Below are 25,617 nucleotides of genomic sequence, written 5' to 3' on the forward strand. Positions count from 1 at the left end.
TGTTGGAAGATGATGTGTTGCATTCGAAGGTTGGTGGGGTGGTATGTGAGGGCGATGGGGATTCTCTTTTGGTGGTTTTTGCGGGGATGGGGTGAGAGGGATGAGTTGCAGGAAATGCGGAAGACACGGTCGAGGGTGTTCTCGATCCAAAACCTCATCACCTCAGGTGACCTCCAACCCACAGCCTCCAACCTCATAATTCCCCAACCCCGCACCGCCCGCTTCTATCTCCATCCCAAAATCCACAAACCCACCTGCCCTTGTCGACCCATTGTCTCCGCCTGCTTCTGCCCCACTGAACTCATCTCCACCTATCTGGACTCCATTTTCTCCCCCTTGGTCCAGGAACCCCCTACCTATATCCGTGACATAACCACCTCCACCTCCTCCAGAACTTCCAATTCCCCGGTGCCCAACACCTCATTTTCACCATGCACGTCCAGGCCCGATACACCTGCATTCCCCATGCAGATGGCCTTAAGGCCCTCCATTTCTTCCTGTCCCGCAGACCCAACCAGTCCCCTTCTACCAACACCCTCATCCGCCTCGCCGAACTCGTCCTCACCCTCAACAACTTCTCCTTCGATTCTCCCACTTCCTACAGACAAAGGGGGTGCATAGTTACCTGCATGGGCCCCGGCTACGCCTGCCTCTTTGTAGCTTATGTGGAACAGTCCCTCTTTCGTACCAACACTGGCCCAAAACCCCACTTCTTCCTCCGTTACATTGATCACTGTATCGGCGCTGCCTTGAACTCCCAAGAGGAGCTTGAACAGTTCATCCACTTCAACACCTTCCACCCCAACCTCAAGTTCACCTGGGCCATCTCTGACACATCCCTCACCTTCCTGGACCTCTCTGTCTCATCTCAGGCAACCACTTAGAAACCGATATCCATTTCAAGCCCACCGACTCCCACAGCTACCTAGAATACACCTCCTCCTACCTACCTTCTTGCAAAAATTCCATCCCCTATTCCCAATTCCTTCGCCTCCGCTGCATCTGCTCCTAGGATGAGGCATTCCACTCCTGTACATCCCAGGTGTCCTCGTTCTTCAAGGACCGCAACTTCCCCCCTGCACTGGTCGAGAACGCCCCCGACTAAGTCTCCCGCATTTCCCGCAACTCATCCCTCACACCCCTTCCCCACAATAACCGCTAAAAGAATATCCCCCTCGTCCTTACATACCACGCCACCAACCTCCGGATACAACGTATCATCCTCTGACACTTCCACCATCTACAATCCGACCCCATCATCAAAGACATTTTTCCATCCCCACCCTTGTCTGCCTTCCGGAGAGACCACTCTCTCCGGGACTCCCTTGTCTGGTCCACACTCCCCTCCAACCCCACCACACTCGGCACTTTCCCCTGCAACCGCAGGAAGTGCTACACTTGCCCCCACACCTCCTCCCTCACCCACATCCCAGGCCCCAAGATGACTTTCCATGTCAAGCAGTTGTTCATCTGCACATCTGCCAATGTGGTATACTGCATCCACTGTACCCATTGAGGCCTCCTCTACATCGGGGAAACCAACTGGAGGCTTGGGGACTGCTTTGTAGAACACCTCCGCTCAGTTCGCAATAAGCAACTGCACCTCCCAGTCGTGAGCCATTTCAACACCCCTTCCCAATCCTTAGATGACATGTCCATCCTGGGCCTCCTGTAGTGCCACAATGATGCCGCCCGAAGGTTGCAGGAACAGCAACTTATATTCCGCTTGGGAACCCTGCAGCCCAATGGGATCAATGTGGATTTCACAAGCTTCAAAATCTGCCGTCCTCCCACTACATCCCAAAACCAGCCCTGCCTGTCCCCGCCTTCCTAACCTGTTCTTCCTCTCACCTATCCCCTCCTCCCACCTCAAGCCGCACCTCCATTTCCTACCCACTGACACATCCCTCCCCTTGAACTGTCCATCCTCCCCGGACAGACCTATCCCCTCCCTACCTCCTCACCTATACTCTCCTCTCCACCTATCTTCTCCTCTATCCATCATCGATCCACCTCCCCCTCTCCCCATCCCCCTTTTCTGATTGACGGTCTCGGCCTGAAACATCAGCTTTTATGTTCCTGACATGCTGGCTGGCCAGCTGTGTTCATCCAGCTCCACACTTTGTTATCTCAGTTTTCATCACAATGCCCCCGCAAGGACCATGGCCACGAGCCACCTCCACACTTCATCCACTGATTGGCCATTGACAAACCACAAGCCTCACTCCTTCAGCATGGCCACTCCCAGACCAACTCTCACACCATTTCAGCTTGTCAACACCAGACTTTGGCATTCAGTGGCCCTATAACTCACATGCTAAGACCAGATTATTGGTGAACATGGACACACACACACCTCATGTAGATGCGTAGGATACTCTTTATGACACATATCTCGCTTACTCAGTGGTCAATCATTTGGCTGGAGACCACCAGCTTCTGTGGCATGAATTGCTTTTTTGAGGGAGCCTCATTCAGCTTATCATGGTGTGTAATACTGAATAGTAAAAGGGGTGGATATGTTACTATATGATACCAGGCTATGTCAACATCAGACTTGAGTGTGCTGGCAGCTTATGTGGCCCACACACACTGTATGCACCTCAACCAAACAGCCATGTCTAAAAATCAAAGTAGGCCAGTTTGTAAAGGAGTCAAGATAGGAGCTTGTCCAATTCGAGTCCAAACGGTTAGCTGCAGTCAGTCAGGCATTTGGTACTAACAGTTTCCAGGCATCCATGCCCTGGCTACAGTCAATCAGCAGGTCAAACACAAACAATCTGGGAATTACAGGGAGGCCAGTTGGGATGCTATGGAAGTGGAGGCGATGGGGTGGCATTATCGCTGCACTGTTAATTCATAGACCCAGAGAATGTTGTGGGGAGCCAGGTTCAAAACCTGCCATGGCAAAGGGTGGAATTTGTATTCAATAAATATCTGCAATTAACAGCCTAACATTGACCGTGAATACATTGTTGTTGATTGGGGAAAAACCCATCTAATTCTCTAATGTCCTTTAGGAAAGGACACTGTCTGGTCTGGCCAACATGTGACTGCCCTCTAAGCAATTAGATATGGGCAATAAATGTTGCTTAGCAAGCAACGTCCTCATCCTGTGAATACATTTTTAAGAAAAGTATCTGGGATAGGCTTTGGGGAATGGGGTTAGATGGTTGTCCAGTTTATTCTACAACAAGAAAAAATAATGAATTGAGCATGTTAGAAGTGGATGGAGCCACAGTTAGCTGGTGAAGTAGAAGCAAGAGAGGTAGGGAGGTGACCTAGTAAGTAAGAAACACATTAAACAGGAAGGTGCAAAGGATTAGTCGTTTGAGGAAAGAGTGAGTGAAACCTGTTAAGTGGCAGGATGTATGTCATGCTGAGAATTGAACTCCATGAGCCCTGGTGAGATGTGTGTAATGGCAGAGTAAATGAGTATGTCTTTCTTTCCCTTTATTTTACTTCCAATATATCGTTTTACAATATTTTAATTTATCTTTCCTAGTTTACGCTGTCTGGATCAGTAAACATTCTAAGTGCTGGTTAACTGTCGAGAAAGCTAGCAGCTGCTTGCGCTATGGAGGGCTACATGGTGGAAAAGATCTCTCACAGTCCAAAATTGCTGCTGAAAACCTTGCTCAAAGTTTGTGGACAGCTGTAAGTATGATGAACAGTATGCAAAGCTTTTTCATCATCCATGGTAAAATCCAGGTCTACATGTATTTCTGTCATTGATGCCATTGTGAATTCCAGACTACATTTGTAATAACATGCTTCTCTTTATTAATTTTATCTATGTATTGACTATTGTGCGCAATGTAATACTAATTTGACAGGAATATTCAACAAACTTTACTTTGTAGGCATTAACCAGTAACAGTAAACCAAGTAACATTAAACCAAAGAACAATGAAAAGAAAACACTCTACCTGTTAGGCACTTTAAATTTTTAGGTGCTTCATCTGAATAGTCAAGACAATCAAAGTCCCCATCACATTCCCAATCTACACTGATAAGGCATCTTCCATCCGTGCAATGGAATTCTTGGGGGCCACAGGATTTGTACACTAAAAATCCACAAAACCAGAAACTTCATTTTAGCATACAATAACATGGACAATTTCTGTTGGTTTTTAAATGTAAAATATGTAATTTCATAGTTATTTAAGGTTTAAATCTTCAATACAGAGGCATGATTGCTCACCCACTCTCTACCACTTGTCTCTCATGCATGACATTGTCAAAGGCCTTATTGATGTCCATGTACACTATACCAATTGAATCACCCTCAATGTACACCTAGACATCTTCTTGAACAATTCAATTTTTTTTCCTAAACACAGCTCGAGGATATAAATGATGAATGACATGTTCCTCATTATTTAATGATTTATCAAGGTACAGCGAGCGCACAGACAGAAATAGTTTGGCTCAACAGTTTCCACAACAGTCGCCTCCTGACCTTTGTTGTTCACCCCTATTAGCTCATTCTTATATTCCTTTCTCCCTCATTTTCTTATCAAGCCTCTCTTAAATGCATCTGTTAGATTTGCCTAAATTGCTTCTCATAGTAGCCTTTTCCATAATCAACCTATTCTTGGGTAAATAAGTATCTCCTGATTTTTTTATTGAACTTATTAGTGTCTATTTTGTAGGCATTATTATAATTTTGGACTCAGCGGTAACTAAAAACATTCCCTCCAACTCCACCCAATCTAACTCTTTCATAATATTCAAGAGCTCAATCAGCTTCCTCTTTTATGGAATAACAGCCTTTGAAGGATATTCCGGTTACTACATCCTTGCCAGGCTGGAATCATCCAAACGAACTTTTCTTTCACAGCTTCTCTGATGTTTTCATGTTATTTTTAAAACACGGAGAGATAATTACGCAAAATCATACACGGCAAATCTAAGCAAAGTTTAATACAAATTTAACATAATTCTGTTCCAATTATTTATTACATTTCTTTAAAGGTGTTTTCGAGTTTCAAATTCTTTCAATGTCAGAGAGAGGAATAAATTTTGCCGTCAAGAATTATATAGCTTTCTTGAAATTAGGCATCCTCAAATCCTATCTGGGAAAATGTTTATCGCACCCATGATTGTTTGAGATAAGTTATCTCATGAATGTAGAATCATAGAGTCAAAGAGATGTACAGTATGGAATCAGACCTTTTGGTCCAACTTGTCTATGCTAACCAGATTAAATCCCAAATAAATCTAGTCCCATATGCCAGCATTTGGCCTGTATCCCTCTAAACCCTTCCTATTCAAATACCCATCCAGATGCTTTTTAAATGTTGTAATTGTGCCAGCCTCCATCGTGTCTTCGAGAAGCTCATTCAGCACACGCACCACCTTCTGTGAGAAAAAGTTGCCCCTTAGGTCCCTTTTAAATCTTTCCACTCTTACCTTAAACATCTTCCCTCTAAATTTGGATTCCCCTACCCCAGGGAAAAGACCTTGACTATTCAGCCCATTCATGTCCGTCATAATTTTCTTGACATTTACAAGGTCACCCCTCATCTTCCAATGTTCGAGGGAAAATAGCCCCAGCCTATTCAGCCTCTCCCTACAGCTCAAAACCTCCATCCCTGGCAATATCCTTGTAAATCTTTTCTGAACCCCTTTAAGTTTCACTACATTATTCTTATAGCCGGGAGTCCAGAATTGAGCAGTGTTCCAAAAGCGACCTCTCCAATGTCCTATGGAGGCACAACATGACCTCCCATCTCCTATGTTCAATGTACTGACCAATAAAGGCAAATGTACCAAATACCTTCTTCTCTAACCTGCTTACCTGCAACTCCACTTTCATGGAATTATGAACATGCACTCCAAGCTCTTTTTGTTCAGCCACACTTCCCAGGACCTTACCATTAAATGTATGTGTTCAGCCCTGATTTGCCTTCCAAAAATGCAGCACCTCACATGTATTTAAATTAAACTCCATCTGTCAATCCTTGGCCCACTGGCCCATCTGATCAAGATCCCATTGTACTCTGAGGTAACCTTTTTCACAGTCCACTACACCTCCAAATTTGTTGTAATCTGCAAACTTACTAACCATGCCTTTTATGTTCACATCCAAAACATTTACGTAAAAATGACAAAAAGCAGTGGGCCCAGAACTGATCCTTGTGGCACACGAGTGGTCACAGGCCTCCATTCTGAAAAAATGACCCTCCACCAGCACTCTCTGTCTTCTACCTTTGAACTATATATAAATGGCTAGTTCTCCCTGTATTCCATGTGATCGAATCTTGTTTACCAGCCTACCATGAGGAACCTTTTCAAATGCCTTACTGAAGTCCATATAGATCATGTCCTGTTCTGCCTTCATCAATCCTCTTTATTACTTCTTCACAAAAAATAAATCAAGTCAGTGAAACATGATTTTCCATGCACAACGCCATGTTGTCTATCCCTACTCAGTCCCTGCTTTTCCAAATACATGTCAACCCTGCCCCTCAGGATTCCCTCTAAAAACTTTTCACCACTGACGTTAGGCTCACCGGTCTATAGTTGCCAAAAAAAAAGGAATGGGTAGCACGGTGGCTCAGTGGTTAGCACTGCAGCCTCACAGTGCCAGGGACCCGGGTTCAATTCCAGCCTCGGGTAACTGTCTGTGTGGAGTTTGCACATTCTCCCCGTGTCTGCGTGAGTTTCCTCCGGGTGCTCCGGTTTCCTCCCACAGTCCAAAGATGTGCAGGCTAGGTGGATCGGCCATGCTAAATTGTCCGTAGTGTTCAGGGGTATGTGGGTTATGGGGGATGGGTCTGGGTGGGATGCTGCAACGGGCAGTGTGGACTTGTTGGGCCAAAGGGCCTGTTTCTGCACTGTAGGGAATCTAATCTGAAAAACTGAAGCCTGTGTTCATCTCACCTGTTCCAGAGGCACGTCATAATAAATCTGGATAGGTTGATTAAAAATATCTGCCCTGAACTCGAGGGCATACAACATACATATGCCTTTTGAGAAGGTATGAGGGTGCGTGGTACTTCAAATTTCAATAAACTTATAGGTTTAGGTAATCTGAAAGGTGAAATCTTAATTTTGAATGAGTACAAACTAATTAATATTGCAAAATGATTTAGCTTTTTTTCAAAGCATAATTATTAATCTTTAAAGTTCTTTTGAATTCAAACAATTTGATATGACTTGCGATTTCTGGATTTTTCAGTATTCAGTTGTAGCACATGTTCTAATATTGCACATAACTGCGTGAAGTACGAGCTTTTTCTCTCAATGACATATCTATGCCACTGCCTTTCTGTCTAGCTCAGCCTGGAAGTTATTATTTACTGATCCAGCTTCTACTTCTCTTTCGGGGAGGAAACTCCAAAGGTTAATGACCGTCTGAGAGGAGAATGTCACTTTCATCTCCATTTTAAATGGAAGGCCCCTTATTTTTAAATTTTGCTTTTGAGTTCAAGCATCTCCCAGGAGTAACAACATCTTCTCATTATCCAACCTATCGATATTGAAATGTAACAATGATTTTAAATTTCAGATTTTCAGTATTCACAGTACTCCTGTAGATGGTTACAACTCTTGATTACATTATTTCAAAGTAATCCTAGCGTCAGTAAAAATTAATCCATTTTTAAGTGCCACCAACACTTTCGTATGAAGAATATATATACCTACCGCATTCTGGTGGCTCATCAGATCCATCTCCACAATCATCATCATGGTCACAGACAAAATGTTGTGGAACACACAAGTTGTTCTGACACATGAAAGCTTTGTTATCACATGTGCTGTTGTGTGCTAGAATAGTAAGAAACAATATATGAAATTAAGGTACGTAGGTGTATTTAATGTGTATTATACAAGTTAATGTAATTGTAGTAGCATATGGCTGCAGTAATATCATCAGAATATTTCCTAATGTTCATGCAAACAGTTTCATTAAGAAAAACATTACATGTTCACTAGTGTTTTATTGAAATCTTGATTACAAATAATGTTATTACTCAATATTTTAATTTCTGTACATTAACACACAAAAATAGGAAAGCTATAAATGTTGCATTCAATAAACATAGTTTACAAAACAGGTGTTGTATGGTTATTATTTGCTTTTATTCAGCAGTCTCAGAAATTCTGCCTCTAAGCCTGACAGTTGAACACTGAAGATTTTATATTGCTGATTATGTTTTTTCATCTTGCGCTCATCAGAACAGAATTGCAAAAATACCAAATCATAAATGGGAACAACAATTGCCACAATGATGCAGAACACTGAATATTAATCTTTAAAATTTCACTGACTACCTTAAAAGGCTTGAATTTTGGAGTTGAGAGCAAAGCAGTTTAAAAATAACTTGGCTGGTTTAAAATGGCCAGCTAGTTCACCTGATCTGAAAATAGCCAAACATACAGGGATATCCAATGGAACGAGCAATAGCTGTCATCCAGAAAAGCCTATTCAAGGGGTAATTGCTAGACCATTATGACTAAGACACTTCCAATACAGATATTACTGGAACGACAGTGTAAATCCAAACATTATTATGCATTGTGAGGGATCAATACTCTTATGTCTCTAACAGAAGATAATAGGTGTCCTCTGGCAATGGACCATCACATCTAAAAAATGGATTATCCCCATTGTGGACCAATGGACACATGTACTTCACAAGTCAAAATCACCTCCTGTGAGCAGGTATGACATAACCTGTGGCTTTTTTCTACAGAAAAGAAAGACATCCAGGAACATTCAGCAGCCTCAAAGAACATACACCAACAACAAAAATAACTTTTCTTTAAAATAGCAAAGCGTTTTGGAGAAACTTAGCAGGTCTAATGGCATCCATGGAGAAACAAACAAAGTTGATTTCTGAATCCAGTATGACTTTTCTTCCATTTACTCAGATCTGCTAGATCTACTGAGTTTTCTTGCACCGTCGGTTGTTCTTTCAAATCTCCAGCATCTGTAGTACTATGCTTTTATCAAGAATAAGGACTCTGTCTCTTTCTCTACTAATGATATCCAATTCTGCAAGAAGTGACCAGGTCGAGGAAAACCAATGACAAAACATGGAAACATGCCATATGGCAGTCTCCGGAGGAACCACCAGTTCAACATATAAATCTTTCATTGAAATGTTTTTCCAATTTAGTTCACTCACCCTACACATCATTTTGCCTGTTTCCATGCTAATGTCTATGTATGGCAGAAATCAAGATGGATTTTTACCTCTCGATAACTTTTATTCCTCGTTTGTTTGAGTTTCATTAAACTAACTCCTTTAATTCCAAACAATGTAAGTTAATCTGATGTGCTCTTCATAGCTTGAATAAACTTGAAAAAAAAAGTACTCTGTTACATCCAGCTCTGGAGTGACAAGAGGAATTTACTCATTTTTCTAGCCTTGGCCATAACACACTTTATGAGGAGTGAGCACTGACTGGCAAATGGACTCTGAATTATACTGATAGCTACTTTAAGATTGTCAGTCAGGATCTCAGTATGACTCTCTTATGCATACCGGAAAATACATGTATTTATATGTAGTGCATTGCCGTTTGTAAACAGAAATACCTTGTCCACACATTTCATTTTTACAGCTTGGGGGACATGAATTCCCTTATGCACTCCTTGTAACGATATTGTGACAAATTGCAATCTATCTGGTTTAAGTTAAAGCAAATGCTCGGGAGTTAACTGTTCTCTCATGCATTCTTCACATTGATGCCTCAATTAATCTAAATTCACTTGCCAACTAATGAGCACCATCTTATCATGTGGTATAAATGGCTGTTCTCTTTGAGATTTGGAATTCTTGAGATTCTGTCCTGATGAGAGCAAGATGAAAACTTTCAACAGCATATCTACTTCTTCAGCCATGTTCAAACTCTGTGCAACCGAGCAACTATTGAAGTTTCAGTCAGGAATTTAGTCCATTTCTAGGTTCCCAGTTGTGTTTTGCAGTTCAAGAAGGCAGCTGATGATGACCTCCTTGTGGTCAAGTGGGAATGGCCAACAATAGTACATCTCTTGAGAAAAGAATGAGTTTGAGGAAAAAAATAGCTTTATTGGAAGAATTATCTTATGGTTGAGACATTAAATCAATGTTCTGACTTTTTCAGGTAGTTTTGCTTTATCTTAGCCAACATTCTGGTCCTTGAAGTGTTGACTATTGCTCAAACGTAATGTACTTCTGTTTGTGTGTGTCATTTGTTACTTCGGTAATTCCATAATTTTCACCCAAGTATTAAGTAGTAACTCAGGGAGTATTAAACTATTATGGATATCTTAGTGTCATAATGTCAGCTAACAAATTTCTGTAATGGATTTAATTGGGAAGGCAAATCTAATTGATATGTTGAATAGTCAGCAGCTTCTCACTGTGTTTGGTTCTTGGTTTGTACAACTTTAAACATGCTTTGGCCCAGGCAATATAAGATGGTTTGAAAGCAACTTAGCCGAAAAGGATGGAGTAAATCTTAGATGATGGACATTTACAATTTTCAGTTAGACTGTAAAACTGGTATGCAGAACAACCGCTCTGGTTATAAGCCAGTTGATTTTAATTCCATCAATTTTTCATCATTTTTTTAAATACACAATCTATCCATAATTTCAGTTTCATGCCTATTCTGCAAGTTGAAAATTTGCCCCATGGTTTGTAAATTTCCAATGCAAAAGCAGTGAATTAAAGGGCATGACATTTTTTGCATGATTCACTGATGTATCGTTATTATTGTGGAACTGGAAATTTGCTGGACCACAACAGAAGATGTTATGCTGTCTGCTACACTGTTGCCTCCAACTACAAATAAAGTAACTGCAATTTGCTTCATGCCTGTCATAACTCACCCACTCTGTCTATCTGAATGAGGTAGTTAATGCAAATTTATTGCTTCATTTTACAAAATCTATTGTTCCTGTTGTGTAGCCACAGAGAATTCTTGCCGTAATAAACAAAGACAATTGTTTTCAGCATTACTTACTGCAACCAGCTGTGGAGAGCTCATCACTTCCATCTGGACAGTCTTTATCACCATCACACAGCCAATGTTTTGGGAGACAAACATAAGAGTTGGGACATGGGAACAAATCAGGAGCACAAGTGACTGAACCTGTGGTAGTGAAATAAGCTATAAATAATACATTCATGAAGTAATGCTCAAGATATACGGGAGACTTGCCTCTGTTATGTCTTTTTAGAAATATAAATCATTTTGAAGTATTGTTTTCAATGTAAATTAATAAGCAGTAGCAAGTATTTAGTATAATAGAAAGCTTTCATACTCTTGATGCCTATTATTGCTGTTACTCAACGTCATCTTCTAATAATTGTCTTGAAATTTGGAAATAAAAAGAAAACTGCGCTAAAGATTACTAAAATGTTATTGATCCTAGTTGAAGAAATTCAGACAGCATTATGTTGAATTCTGGATAGTATGGGGAAGGTATAAAGGAAATATATTCAGAACATGAATAACTCAAATTCTAGCTAAAGGATATAGCAGCATGACATAGAAACATCTTCTACACATTCCAAAGCAAATACATTAAAGTTGGAATTCAGTAAAGTCATACTTTACCAAAGTCAAAATTCCTGAAAGCAATTATACTTGATACACATATTAACTTAGCACAGTATAAAATAGTTGGTGTCAGGTTTTGAAAGCAAGGTTGCAAGTCAGTCTTAATGCATTCTGAAACAGGAAGCCCAGGGTCAGGTTGAATTTGATTTATTTATTCTAAATGTCAACAAGGCGAGCAGTCTGATAGTTTTTTAAATCAGTGAGCTGCTGCCAATTGTCAGAGAGCTCACTCATTTGAAGATCTTGCAGGCTGCTTGTCTTGTTGACAATTGCCCAAGGATTGGTCCTGTGGGGTGGAAAGGAAGGAAGACAGGCATCCCAATTGATTGGGATCCTGTAGATTGGAGGTGGGCTAGAATTTTGAGCAGGTGGTAGAAAGAACTGCACAGAGGTCAGTATGCCATCACCAGGTCACTCTTTATTCACATGTGGACAGTCCTTGACACTTATCCAACTCTCAGAGTGAATAGGATGCTTGACACTCCTGTTGTTATCTGTCAGCCAGGGGTCCCTAATTGGACCTGATTAACAGCCCTGGTCATGAAGTTCATGAAGTTCACCTGGCTGATCTCATTAAAATCACTACAGTGACCCAACAACTATCAAAGTGCTGACAGGTATCATATTTGTTCAATAATACCTAAAAAAACTCTGAGGATTCTATTGCACATATGTAAAGTACAAGAGGCCTAATATAAGCCGTAGTCAGTCCCCATAGCATCTGCAAAATTATGCAGTTCATTCTGAGGCCAGAATCCTTTCTGGCTTCCTCGGGCGCACGATATTAATCTCCAAAATGAGTCCTTATTTGTTTATTTTACACCTGTAAAATGGGTGGAAATATGTCTGATTTCTCCACTGGAACATTTTCATTTACAAGATTGGGGCTACAGTATTCCAACTCAAAGAGTTTGTAATGCTTTGTGTATCAAGTATTGAAATGAAATAATGAACATAATTATTTTAGACTATTTTAGAAGAGGAAATGACATTGTGGTAATCTCACTGAACCAGTAATCCAGAGACTCGGGTTATTGTGGATTCAAATCCTACCACAACATCTTCTGGAATTTAAATTCCATTAATAAATCTGGAATTGAAAGCTAGCCTAGTGATGGTGCCCATGATAACTATCATAGATAGTTGTGAAAATTCATCTCATTCACGAACATTCTTAAAAAATGAAAATTTGCCGTCTTTATCTCACTTAGATTACATGCGACTCTTAACGACCTTTTACAATGACTGAGCAAATGATACTCACTTCCCCCCACAAGAAAAAGAAAGGACATTTTTAAAAAATTCTCTTTCCAGTAACCATCACAGTTAATGTTGGTGAAGAGGAATTCCTTCTTGTCAAACAAAGTAGCTAATTTTCTCATCCAAAATCAGTTAACAAACATTGCCCATTTTGTAACACAACCAAAGTTTCATGTTTTTGTTTACTCTAGGAGTTTACAAACTAACGAAGTAGACAATTGAATATCAAAGGTTTTGTTGGACATTTCTGGACTCAGTTTTTTTCAGCTTATGGGAAACATTCATAGTAGAACCAGAGATTTTCTTTCTGCTTTATTTTAGGCGGTTCTGTGAAGTCCTTGCACAGAAATGTATGCATAGAGCTGTATTCCTGCGAATATAGTAAGCTAGATTACATTAGAGTACGGAGTTTGTGGTCGTCTCAAGCCAGAAGTGTTGAGATAAAATCCCGAAGAGGTTTTGAAACTATGTTTGTATAAAGCCTGATGTATTTAGCTCAAAGAATAAGCTATATGTGTTTCTAGTGTAGGAATTAAAGTAAAAGTTATCTAAAACCTACCATGGTATTAGATAAAGGATTCTGGTATGAGTACTCTACAAAGATTGTTGCTGGGTTCTGTACAAGGCACTTTTGCAAAAACTTGTAAAAACATATTTTGAGAGTAATGGAATTTTATATTTATTGTGTGGTTAAAACTTTTTGAACTTGTGCTTTAATTAAATAGATTTGTGTATTCAATTTTATTTTCATTTCTTTGTTAAAATAAACTTGTGTTCTTTTTGGTAACATCAAATCTACAATATTGAGTATTTCTGTCTCAGTCATAAAAAATGAATACTTTTGAAACCAGAAAAAAACCAAGCCATGATCTATCAAAGATAATGGGAACTGCAGATGCTGGAGAATCCGAGATAACAAAGCGTGGAGCTGGATGAACACAGCAGGCCAAGCAGCATCTTAGGAGCCGAAAAGCTGACATTTTGTGCCTGCGTCTTGGCCCGAAACGTCAGCTTTTGTTCTCCTGAGATGCTGTTTGGCCTGCTGTGTTCATCCAGCTCCACACTTTGTTATTTATGATCTATCAAATCAGATTTCAGTTGAACATAGAACATAGAACAATACAGCGCAGAACAGGCCCTTCGGCCCTCGATGTTGCGCCGACCTGTGAACTAATCTAAGCCCCTCCCCCTAACTATCCCATCATTACCCATATGCTTATCCAAGGACTGTTTAAATGCCCCTAATGTGGCTGAGCTAACTACATTGGCAGGCAAGGTATTCCATGCCCTTACCACTCTCTGAGTAAAGAACCTGCCTCTGACATCTGTCTTAAATCTATCACCCCTCAATTTGTAGCTATGCCCCCTTGTACAAGCTGAAGTCATCATCCTCAGAAAAAGACTCTCACTGTCCGCCCTATCTAATCCTCTGATCATCTTGTATGTCTCTATTAAATCCCCTCTTAGCCTCCTTCTCTCCAATGAGAACAGACCCAAGTCCCTCAGCCTTTCTTCATAGGGCCTTTGCTCCAGACCAGGCAACATCCTGGTATATCTCCTCTGCACCTTTTCCAATGCTTCCACATCCTTCCTGTAATGGGGCGACCAGAACTGCATGCAATATTCCAAATGAGGCCGCACTAGCGTTTTGTACAGCCGCAGCATGACATCACAGCTCCGGAACTCAATCCCTCTACCAATAAAACCTAACACACTGTAAGCCTTCTTAACAGTACTATCAAGCTGGATGGCAACTTTCAGGGATCTATGTACATGGACACCAAGATCCCTCTGCACATCCACACTATCAAAAATCTTTCCATTGACCCGATATTCTGCCTTCCTATTATTCCTCCCAAAGTGAATCACCTCACATTTATCGGTATTAAACTCCATTTGCCACTTTTCGTCCCAATTCTGTAGTTTATCCAAGTCTCCCTGCAACCTGCAACATTCTTCCACATCCACCAGTCCACCAACTTTTGTGTCATCTGCAAACTTACTAACCCATCGACCTTTGCCTGCGTACAAGTCATTTATAAAAATGACAAACGGCAGTGGTCCCAAAACAGATCCTTGAGGCACACCACTAGTAACCGCACTCCAGGCTGAATATTTTCCATCAATCACCACTCGTTTCCTTCTTACAGAAAGCAGTTTCTAATCCAAACTGCTAAATCTCCCTCCATCCCGTGCCTCTAAGGTCAAACTTGTCCAGTAAAACACAGCTGGGATCATAATGTTCTCTTTTTAACACTACGTGAATAAGCAGTCATCCTTGATGGGCATTGTTTTGTTTTTGAAGGTATAAGTGAATGTAGAGCTGGATGAAACAGTGAGATTCTGGCCAACATTCAGATCGATCATCTTACACCAATGGTGCCTAGAGAAGCAAAATGAACTTTAACAGAGCACATCAGAATTTTAGATAACAAGGTGTAGAGCTGGATGAACACAGCAGTCCAAACAGCATCAGTTGTGTTCATCCAGCTCTACACCTTGTTATTTCAGATTCTGCAGAATCTGCAGTTCCTGCTACATCAGAATTTTAGCATTTTGCCAGATTTTCTCTTTTCTTTTTCCTCTTTTCTCTTTTGAAAAGGACATTAAGCTTACTAATCACCTGATAGCAAAAGTCACATTTTTGCTTTCATCTTGACTTATCATTTCTGCATTCTCTCTGTGGCACTGGACCCCTGCTCTTTATAAACTGGTGCATTTACTTGCACTGATTTTACAAATTCTGAAAGAACTTTTCTTTAGTAAATAGATACTTAAGTACTCTCTCAACTTCGAATGCAGCAGTCATGGCACGGAATGTTTCCTCCATGGAGCTTCTCAAGTTTGAAACCAATGCCAGTGACTTAGTCATCGAGTCATACATCACAAAAGAGGCCCTTCATCCATCAAGTCTGTGCCTGCACTAATTTCACATTCTGGAGTCAGTCCATAATATAAAATTTTTCCAGGGCTCATTTTGAAAGTTGTGAGGTTTCCCACTTCTACTACCCTCACTGGAAATGCATTCAGACTCACACCACCCTCTCTATCAAACAATCTTTCTTCAAATCTTTCCAAACATCCTGCCTTTCACCTTAAAATTCAGTCTCCTCATTATTGACTTATCGACTGACCTGTTTCCTATCTGTATTGTGCATGCCCTTCATATTCTTAGGTACCTCAATTAGGTCTCCTTCTGACTCAGGCATATTTGGTATACCTTTGTAATAGTATATCCTAATTACTAGTATTTGATGTGGTGCCTACATAGCTGAAAGCATAACTGAAATAAGCTTGATATATCATGAAACTGTCTTCTCAGCACCTGGTCACTGGTCCAATGATTGTCCTCTTGTCTCCACTTTGCTACAGTGTTTCCTTAGCCAGGTCAGCAAATGATTGTGATCTTTCTATGTGAGACCTTAATTGGTGTATATGTGGCGTCAGTTGGTAGTCTATGTATTACATCTAAGTTGCTGAGTAGTGTAGACCATGTGATCAATCTTGATTGGTGAAGGGGAAAGAGAGAATGTAAGGAATACATAACTATTATCATTCATTTAGAGTTGGTATAGAAGACTTGTTGTAAATTCCCGAATTGAGATATGATTATGCACATCTTTGCCAACACAGATGGCAAGCTTTGATACTATTGCTAGCACTTAATTTGAGGCCGATGTTATTGTATGTAATACTGTTGCAACACATGACAATAATATCGGCCTCCAAATTAATAACTAGCAATAGCATCCAGTATTGGGTGGCACAGTAGTCAGCACTGCTGCCTCACGGTGCCAGGGGCTCAGGTTCAATTTTAGCCTTCAGTCACTGTTTATACGGAGTTTGCATGTTCTCGCCACGTCTGCATGAGTCTTCTTCGGGTGCCCTGGTTTCCTCCCACAGTCCAAAGATGTGCAAGTTAAGTGGATTGGCCATGCTAAATTACCGGTAGTGCTCAGGGATATGTCGATTAATGAGGGATGCTCTTTGGAGGTTTGGTGCAGATTCAATGGGCTGAATAGTCTCTGTATGTACTGTAGAGATTCTATAATTTTATAACATTTCTTTCTTAAGTAGCTAAACTGTCAGGATAATTGATGTACTTCATAGATTAAATGCACATCTGAAGTAAGAAGTCTACTTAGACGACACATATTCCCCTCCCCTCCCTTGTCCGCCTTCCACAGGGACCGTTTCCTCTGGGACACCCTGGTCCATACCTTCTTCACCCCCAACACCTCCCCACAGCCCCCGGCACTTTCCCCTGTAACTGGCAAAGGTGCGACATCTGCCCATTTACCTCCTCCTCCCCAGTATCCAAGCGCCTAAACGTACCTTCCAGGTGAAGCAACACTTCACCTGCACGTCAAAGAATCTAGTCTACTGCATTCGCTGCTCACAATGTGGTCTCCTCTACATTGGGGAAACAAAGTGCAGACTTGGTGACCGCTTCACAGAACATCTGCATTCTGCTCGCAAAAAAGACCCTGCACTACCTTTTGCCTGCCACTTCAAAGTACCACCTTGCTCCCTGGCCAATATCTCTGTCTCCAGCTTGCTACAGTTTCCCACTGAAGCCCAGTGCAAGCTGGAGGAACAACACCTCATTTTCCACTTGGGGACCCTACAGCCCTCCAGACTCAATACTGAGTTCAATAATTTTAGGGCCTAAACTCCCCAATGTCCCAGCCACCCACCCCACACACCAGGCCTTGTTACCACATAATCTGCCACTACACGCCCCCTGTTGTTAGTCACTGACAGTCCCCATTAACAACTATTCACCCTCCCAGCCTCATCGTTAGCAACTCCTTTGTCTGTCCAACTGTGTCTGTCTCTCTCTCTTTGGGCTCTATCCTATCGTTTACTCCCGACCCCACCCACCTCCCTATTTTCTGCAAATAAACTGACATTTTTCCAGCCACCATTGGGTGTAAGATAACAAAATGTGAGGCTGGATGAACACAGCAGGCCAAGCAGCATCTCAGGAGCACAAAAGCTGATGTTTCGGGCCTAGACCCTTCATCAGAGATGAAGGGTCTAGGCCCGAAACGTCAGCTTTTGTGCTCCTGAGATGCTGCTTGGCCTGCTGTGTTCATCCAGCCTCACATTTTGTTATCTTGGATTCTCCAGCATCTGCAGTTCCCATTATCTCTGATACCATTGGGTGTAATAGTTTTGCAAAGAATCAATAAAATGTGTTTCTGAACAAAATAATGAAAAACATTAATTACCAATGACAAAATCAGTCCTGGGATTCACAGGTCCCTTCTTCTGCCTCATGAGATACCCAGGCTAGAAACACAGAAAATAGAAGGAGGAGTAGATCATTCGGCCTTTCGGTCCTGCTTCACCATTCAATATGGCCATAGGTGATCATCCAACTCAATAGCCTGCACCTCGTTTTCCACCATATCTTTTGATCCCTTTAACCTCAAGTGCTATATTCAATACCTTCTTGAAATCATACAATAATTTAGCCTTGATAACAAAGTGTGGAGCTGGATGAACACAGCAGGCCAGGCAGCTGGGTTCATCCAGCTCCACAAGCTTTTGTGCTCCTAAGATGCTGGTTGGCCTGTTGTGTTCATCCAGCTCCACACTTTGTTATCTCGGATCTCCTGCATCTGCAGTTCCCATTATCTCTGATACAATAATTTAGTCTTGACTGCTTTCTGTGGCTCAGAATTCCACAGGCTCACTACTCTCTAGGTGAAGAAATTTCTCTCAGCATAGACCAAAATGGCCTACTCTGTATCCTTGGTCTGTGATCCTCTGGCTTTTGGAACATCCTTTCTGTGTCTCATCTATCTAGAATTTTTTAGATTTCTGAGAGATACCACTTCATTCTTCTGAACACCGGCAATTAGAACCTTAGTCAACTCAACCTCCCATTAAATATCAGTCCTGCCATACCAGGAATTAGTCCAGTGAGCCTTCGATGCACTCTCTCTATAGCAAGAACATGATTCATCAGGTAAGGAGACTAAAATTGCACGCAATATTCTATGCGTGGTCTCGCCAAGACCCTATATAAATCCCTGCTCCCGTACTTGAACTCTTTTGCTATGAAGGCCATCATACCTTTTGCCTTCTTTACTGCCTACTGCACCAGAATGCTTACGTTGAGTAACGTGTATCAGGACACCCAAACCCCACTGCATATTCCCTAATCTATGTTCATTCAGATAACCATCAGCCTTTTTGTTTTGCTACCAAAGTTGATAACCTCACATTTATCCACATTATGTTGTATCTGCTATGCACTTGCTCATTGGAAACAGAGAGGTCCAGGAAGAAGACAGAGGTATCGGAGATGGTCCAGGTGAACTTAAGGTTTCTCGAGTAAAATACAAGGTGCTGTTCCTGCAACCTTCGGGTGGCATCGTTGTGGCACTGGAGGAAGCCCAGGATGGACATGTTGTCCGAGGAGTGGGAGGGGGAGTTGAAGTGGTTCGTGACTTGGGAGGTGCAGTTGTTTGTCACGAACCGAGCATAGGTGTTCCACAAGCGATCTCCAAGCCTCTGCTTGGTTTCTCCGATGTAGGGGGGGCCACATCGGGAATAGCGGACACAGTATACCACATTAGCTCACGTGCAGGAGAACATCTGTTTAATGTGGAAGGTTTCCTTGGGGCCTGCGTTGGGGGTGAGGGGCAGGGTGCAGGGACAGATATAGCCCTTTCAGCAGTTGCAGGGAAACGTGCGGGGGGTGGTGGGGCTGGAGGGGGATGTGGAACGGACAAGGGAGTCACAGAGAGAGAGAGTAGTCCCTCCGGAAAGCAAACAAGGGTGGGGTCATATTGCAGATGGCGGAAGTGATGGAGGATGATGAGCTGGATGCAAAGGTTGGTGGGGTAGTGCGTGAGGATGAGGTGGATTCTGTTTTTGTTGTTATGGGAGGGGGTGTTGTGAGGGATGAATTGTGGGAAATGCGAGAGATGAAGTCGAGGGTGTATTCAACCACTGTGGAGGGGAAGTTGCGGTCCTTGAAAAACGAGAACATCTGCTATGTCTGCGAATGGAATTCCTCATCTTGGGAGCAGATGCGGCAGAGGCAAAAGGCTTGGGAATAAGGGATGGCATTTTTGCAGGAAGGTGGGTGAGAGGATGGGTATTCTAGGTAGCTGTCAGAGTCAGTAGGCTTGAAGTGGATATAGGTTTCCAGGTGGTTACCAGAGATGGAAACAGAAAGGTCCAGGAAGGAGAGAGAGGTATCAGAGATGGTCCAGGTGATCTTAAGGTTGGAGTGGAAGGTGTTAATGAAGCGGATGAATTCCCCTCAAACAATTTTATACCACTTTATCAAGTCACCAGCCACCCTTCATCATTTTAAAGAGAAAAGCTCTAGCTCTCTCAACCTTTCCTCGTATGCCCTTTCCTTCCTTCCAGGAAACGTCCTGATAAATCTCCTCTGCACCTCTTCCAATACCTCCACATCTTTCCTGTAATGAGGTGACCAGAACTGGAAACAATACTACAGATGTGACCGAAAAAGGATTTTGTATAGCTGGAGCATAAGTTCATGGATCTTGAACTCAATCCCTCTATTAATGAAAGCTAACACACCATACGCCTTCTTAACAATTCTATCCACATGGGCAGCAGCTTTCAGGGATCTGTGAACATGAACCGTGAGATCCCTCTACTCCTCCACACTTCCAAGAATCTTTCTGTTAACCCTGTATTCTGCTTTCAAGTTTGTCCTTCCAAAATGAATCACCTCATACTTTTCAGGGTTAATCTCCATCTACCACTTCTCAGCCCTCCTCTGCATCCTATCAATGTCCCTTTGTAACCTAGAACAGCCCTCCACACTATCCACAACGTGACCCACCTCCGTATCATCCGCGAAGGTACTAATCCACCCTTCCACTCCTTCATTCAAATCATTTACAAGAATCACAAATAGAAGAGGACTCTGAGAAGATCATTGTGGTACACCACTCATAATTGAGCACCATGTTGAATATTTTCTGTCCACTACCACCCTTTGTCTTCTAAGCGTCAGCCAATTCTGAATTCAATCTGCCATATTTCCCCTATCCCATGCCTCCTTACCTTCTGCATGAGCCTACCATGAGAAACCTTATCAAAGGCCTTGCTTAAATCTATGTATACCACATCCACTGCTCTGCCGTCATCCACGTGTTTGGTGACCTCTTCAAAGAATTCAATAAGGTTTGAGAGGCACGATCTACCCCTCACAAATCCTTGCTGACTATCACGAATCAAACTGTGCCTCTCCAAGTGATTATAAATGCTATCTCTCAGAGCCCTTTCCAATAATTTGCCGACCATTGAAGTAAAACTAACTGGCCTGTAATTTCTGGAGTTATCCCTGTTCCCTTTTTTGAACAAGGGAATGACGTTTGCCACCCTCTAATCTTCTGACACTATACGCATGAACAGTAAGGATGAAAAGATCATTGCCAAAGGCCCTGCGATCTCTTCCTCCACTTCCCATAGAATCCTTGGATAAATCCCATCAGGCCGGGGGGGACATATCTATTTTCAAGATCCTCAGACTTCTGCAATTTCTCACTACTAAGATAATATGTTATCTTTATTTTCTTTCTGCCAAAGTAGACAATTTCATACTTTTTCATGCTGAATGCTATTTGCCAGATCTTTGCCCACTGACTTAAATAACCTACAAAGGGGCATAGATAAGTGATGTTCTCTTCACAGCTCACTTTCCTATCTTAATGTCATCAGAACAACAAGTTACCATACTTTTGATCCCATCACCTAAATCATTGATATAAGTTGTAAAGAGTTGAGCCTTCAGCTCTGACCCCTTTGGGACACCATTCATGGCATCCTGTCAGCCTGAAAAATGACCCCCTTATTCCTACTCTCTGCTTCCTATTAGGAAGTCATTCTTCCTAATTCACAGTTCCTGTCTCAGTGTAACATTGGACAATAAAATGGTGTCCCCTGATGACTTGCTCATCCAAAATTGTATTCAATCCAATATGCAAGGAGATGTCACAATTCCTTCAGGAGCCATTTCAAATTACTTTTTAACGAAGTTGGGAGAAAATAAAATGGCTGTGATATCATTCTGTGTACATTATTATTCAAGGAGAGGGGCAGCACAGTGGTTAGCACTGCTGCCTCACAATATCAGGGACTGGGGTTTGATTTGAACCTTGGGCGACTGTCTATGTGGAGATTACACAATCTACCCGTGTCTGCATGGGTTTCCTCCAGGTGCTCCAGTTTCCTCCCACAGACCAAAAATGTACCAATTATGTCAATTCGCCATGCTATATTATCCCATCCTATTCAGGGATTGGTAGGCTAAGTGGATTAGCCATGTAAATACAGGGTTAAGAGGACAGGGTGAGTCTAGTTGGGATACGCTTTGGATGGTTGGTGCAAACTGGATGGGTGAAATGGCCTCTTATCTGCGCTGTAGAAATTCTTTGATTCTATTTCAAGCTCAAGTTCCACAATTGCACAATTTGATAGGATACAAATGTCAATTCATAATTCACCAGAATGAATCAATGCAATTATCAAGGCCTACAGACAGAGTACCTAGAGTTACAGGTGGAGAAAATTCATTGTTCTCTGCTTCAAAATCACAAATTCACAGCACGTATCCTCAAATCATGTATTTTCCTTGATTGTGATCAGAGATAATGGCAACTGCGGACGCTGGAGAATGCGAGATAACAAAGTGTGCGGCTGGATGAACACAGCAGGCCAAGCAGCATCTTAGGAACACAAAAGCTGATGTTTCGGGCCTAGACCCTTCATCAGAAAAGTCTCTTCTGATGAAGGGTCTAAGCCCGAAACGTCAGCTTTTATGCTCCTAAGATGCTGCTTGGCCTGCTGTGTTCATCCAGCTTCACACTTTGTTATCTATTTTCTTTGACTGTGTCTGAATAGGATGACTGCACAATGAAAATCTTAATGTTGAAATGCAATCATGCTGCTTCTACGACTTTGAAGCTAGTGACAGAGATTTTGTTTTAATTAATTCATGAGATGAGGGTGTTGCTTGCTAGGCAGCATTTATTGTCCATCCCTAACTGTCCAGTGGACAGTTAAGAGTCAACTACATTACTGTGGGTCTGGAGCCACATGAAGGCACGACTGGGCAAGGATGGCAGTTTCCTTCCTTAACAGATGTTAGTGAACCAGATGTGTGTTTCTGACAATCAGCCATGGATTCATGGTCAGCATTAGGCTCTTAATTTTAGATTCTTTTATAATGAAGACAAATTCTACCATCTGCCATGGTGGGATTCAACCAAGGGTCCCCAGAACGTTATCTGGCTCTCTGGATTAACAATTCAGCAAATATACCATGAGGCCATCACCTCCCCCAAATAGAGAATCAGATATGCAGAAATCTATTTAGGACTGTCATGCTTGCAACATGCATATTCAGATCCAAATTCCAATTCAGCAAATAGTTTTATTTTGAACAGTAAATACATTTTTTTAATACAAGTGGCTCATATGTAGAGGGACAAAAAATTGAAATGAAATCTGGATACACGAGGTATCTGCTGCATACACCTGTGATCTTACTGAAAGGGTGGGAAAAGTAATGCGTAATGTTTCTTTATCCTCACACCTCCTAAGCAATGGGACATGTCTCGGCTATTTCTGGTTGAAATTCCTCCAACTGCACACTCCCTTCAGCTCAGCTGAAACCTTACTTGAAGTATTGTAACATGGCCTTCATACAAGCTTTGGCTGGAATTCTTGGTTACTGTTAAACAGTGTTTATCAGTGGACACGATGCAATAAGCATTATTTTGTTTTTCAAGGCTTTTTGTGTTAGATCAGAAGGTGGTTACCTTCACCCAAACTAGGCCATGCAAGTCCCTTAAGAACCCGTACACTGAGAGCTAGCAGCATTGGCAATGCATATCCCTTCCAAACAGCCATTCTTTCTACAAGCCCAGGGAATGCGTTGACAGAATATCAATGGAGGAAGATCTCCAGCCAAGTCTAATGGTATACTCTGCTGGTATTAATACCTTCTAACCACATCAACCACATATGTTGATAAAGCTGCAGATAGCATGTTCTATGCTGTACAAATTCCAATTTCCTAGCTGAGTACAAGCTCATAATTACTGACATCATAGCTACAAGATACTTTATTTCAGAGACTCACATATATATTTGTTAAACCCTATTTCTACAGAATAGTTCCAAACATCATTAGAAACATTATGTTTTTCCAATGAATGGCAGGATTATGTTAATTATTTTAAAACGATTTAAATTTACAAAGCTAATGCAATTCCCTGATTCAGAATATGTTCTTTTGCAACTCACCACATGTGTATTGCCACCGCGCCCCCTCCCGCCACCACAATTAAATAAAAAACAAAAGCTCTATCACTACAATTTGGAGTTGACTCCAGAATTCATGTCTTTGGTAATTTAACATTGACTAAGTGGCCAAAAACTTCGGACTTGAGTTGAAATCAGAATGATATTTCCCGATATCATTGATGTATGTGATATCTATAGGATTTAGTAGGATGATGCAGATGGGCAAAATATATTTTTAAGAGCTAGATAACTGGACGATGTTGCTCAGGTTACATTTCAAAACCGGTTAAACAACAACTGGGATCACAAGAGTTAAAATTCCTGTTAGATATCAGCTGATATCACTAACAACCAGAGAAAACATAGGCAGCAATAATGAAACCTGTGCAATTCCAAACTGAAAACCTACCACAGAGCGAAAGTGCTTCATCAGCACCATCCCTACAATCATCCGTACCATCACAGACCCAATGGTTAGAGATGCATTTGTGATTTGGGCATTCAAACTGATCCCATGTACAGAAAGAATCTGTGAGCGAAGAAAAATGTAATGTTAGTACCAGTTTAATGCTTTGCTAGATTGTAGTAGGTTAATGGCGTTCATTATGTTAAAAGTTATGCTTCATTCAGCCTGGGTCAGTCAGGAATGAAAATTACAATATTTATTTACATAATCATTGAATTACCATCTTGAAGCACTGTAATTCATGTCGTAAAATTTACATCTGAGATTGTAAATGCTTAAAACTGTGTGTTCAGTTAATAGACTTAAAACTGCCTGTCTTCTTGCTACTTTATCAATGTTAAAAGTGTCAATGTTGTCCAGAAGGCAAATAATAGCTCCAGTTGTGATTGGAATGCACCATAATTTTTTGTTGATGGTCTTTTCTATCTGGCTATAATTTTTCCATGTCTCTCCCTAAGATTTTTTGTTAGACTAGGAAATCTGAACTTTCCTTTGTATCAGAGACCAAGTTAAATATGTAGTTTAACACTGAAGAAAGAAATGTGAAGGAAAAATACTGAGATTAACAGAATGTGTTGGACCTGGAAACAGTAATATGTTTAAAATTATAAAATGAATGATTAAGAGTCAATTGATCTAAAGAGTCTGTTTCTAAAGATCAAATAGATATTTTTTACAAGTAAAATTACAGACTGCTCAATTAGTTAACAACTCAAGAAATCCAAGCACTTTGTTTTAAACCTGCATATCAATATAACTACGATGTATCTTCTGCTTTCACGAAGACATTTGAAAGAAAAAAATGAATCTTTCATTTGTATAGTGCCTTTCATGGGGGTGATGAAGACCCAGTGATGTTATTGCTAGACTATTCATCCAGAGACCCAGTAATGTTCTGGCAGCTGGGTTTGAAACCTATCATGGAAGGTGGTGCAATTTGAATTTAAGAAAATAATTTTGAATGAGGAATCTAATGATAACCATGAAATCAATATTGATTGTCATACTATTGTCATAAT

At 41.3% G+C, this 25,617-nt stretch overlaps 1 protein-coding gene across 1 annotated transcript in view; it reads right to left on the bottom strand.

Annotated features, from left to right (window-relative positions):
- Positions 1-25,617, bottom strand: part of LOC125454115 (low-density lipoprotein receptor-related protein 1-like) — a 1,886,982-nt gene that overhangs the window by 276,613 nt on the left and 1,584,752 nt on the right. Inside the window, exons 51-54 of the mRNA XM_048534492.2 lie at positions 24,542-24,661; positions 10,966-11,094; positions 7,654-7,776; positions 3,930-4,067 (exon numbers count right to left, since the gene is read on the bottom strand). Coding sequence (XP_048390449.1) covers positions 3,930-4,067; positions 7,654-7,776; positions 10,966-11,094; positions 24,542-24,661 — 510 coding nt within the window. The remainder of the gene's footprint in view (positions 1-3,929; positions 4,068-7,653; positions 7,777-10,965; positions 11,095-24,541; positions 24,662-25,617) is intronic.

This window comes from Stegostoma tigrinum, chromosome 7 (genome assembly GCF_030684315.1).
Source record: "Stegostoma tigrinum isolate sSteTig4 chromosome 7, sSteTig4.hap1, whole genome shotgun sequence".
NCBI lineage: Eukaryota > Metazoa > Chordata > Chondrichthyes > Orectolobiformes > Stegostomatidae > Stegostoma > Stegostoma tigrinum.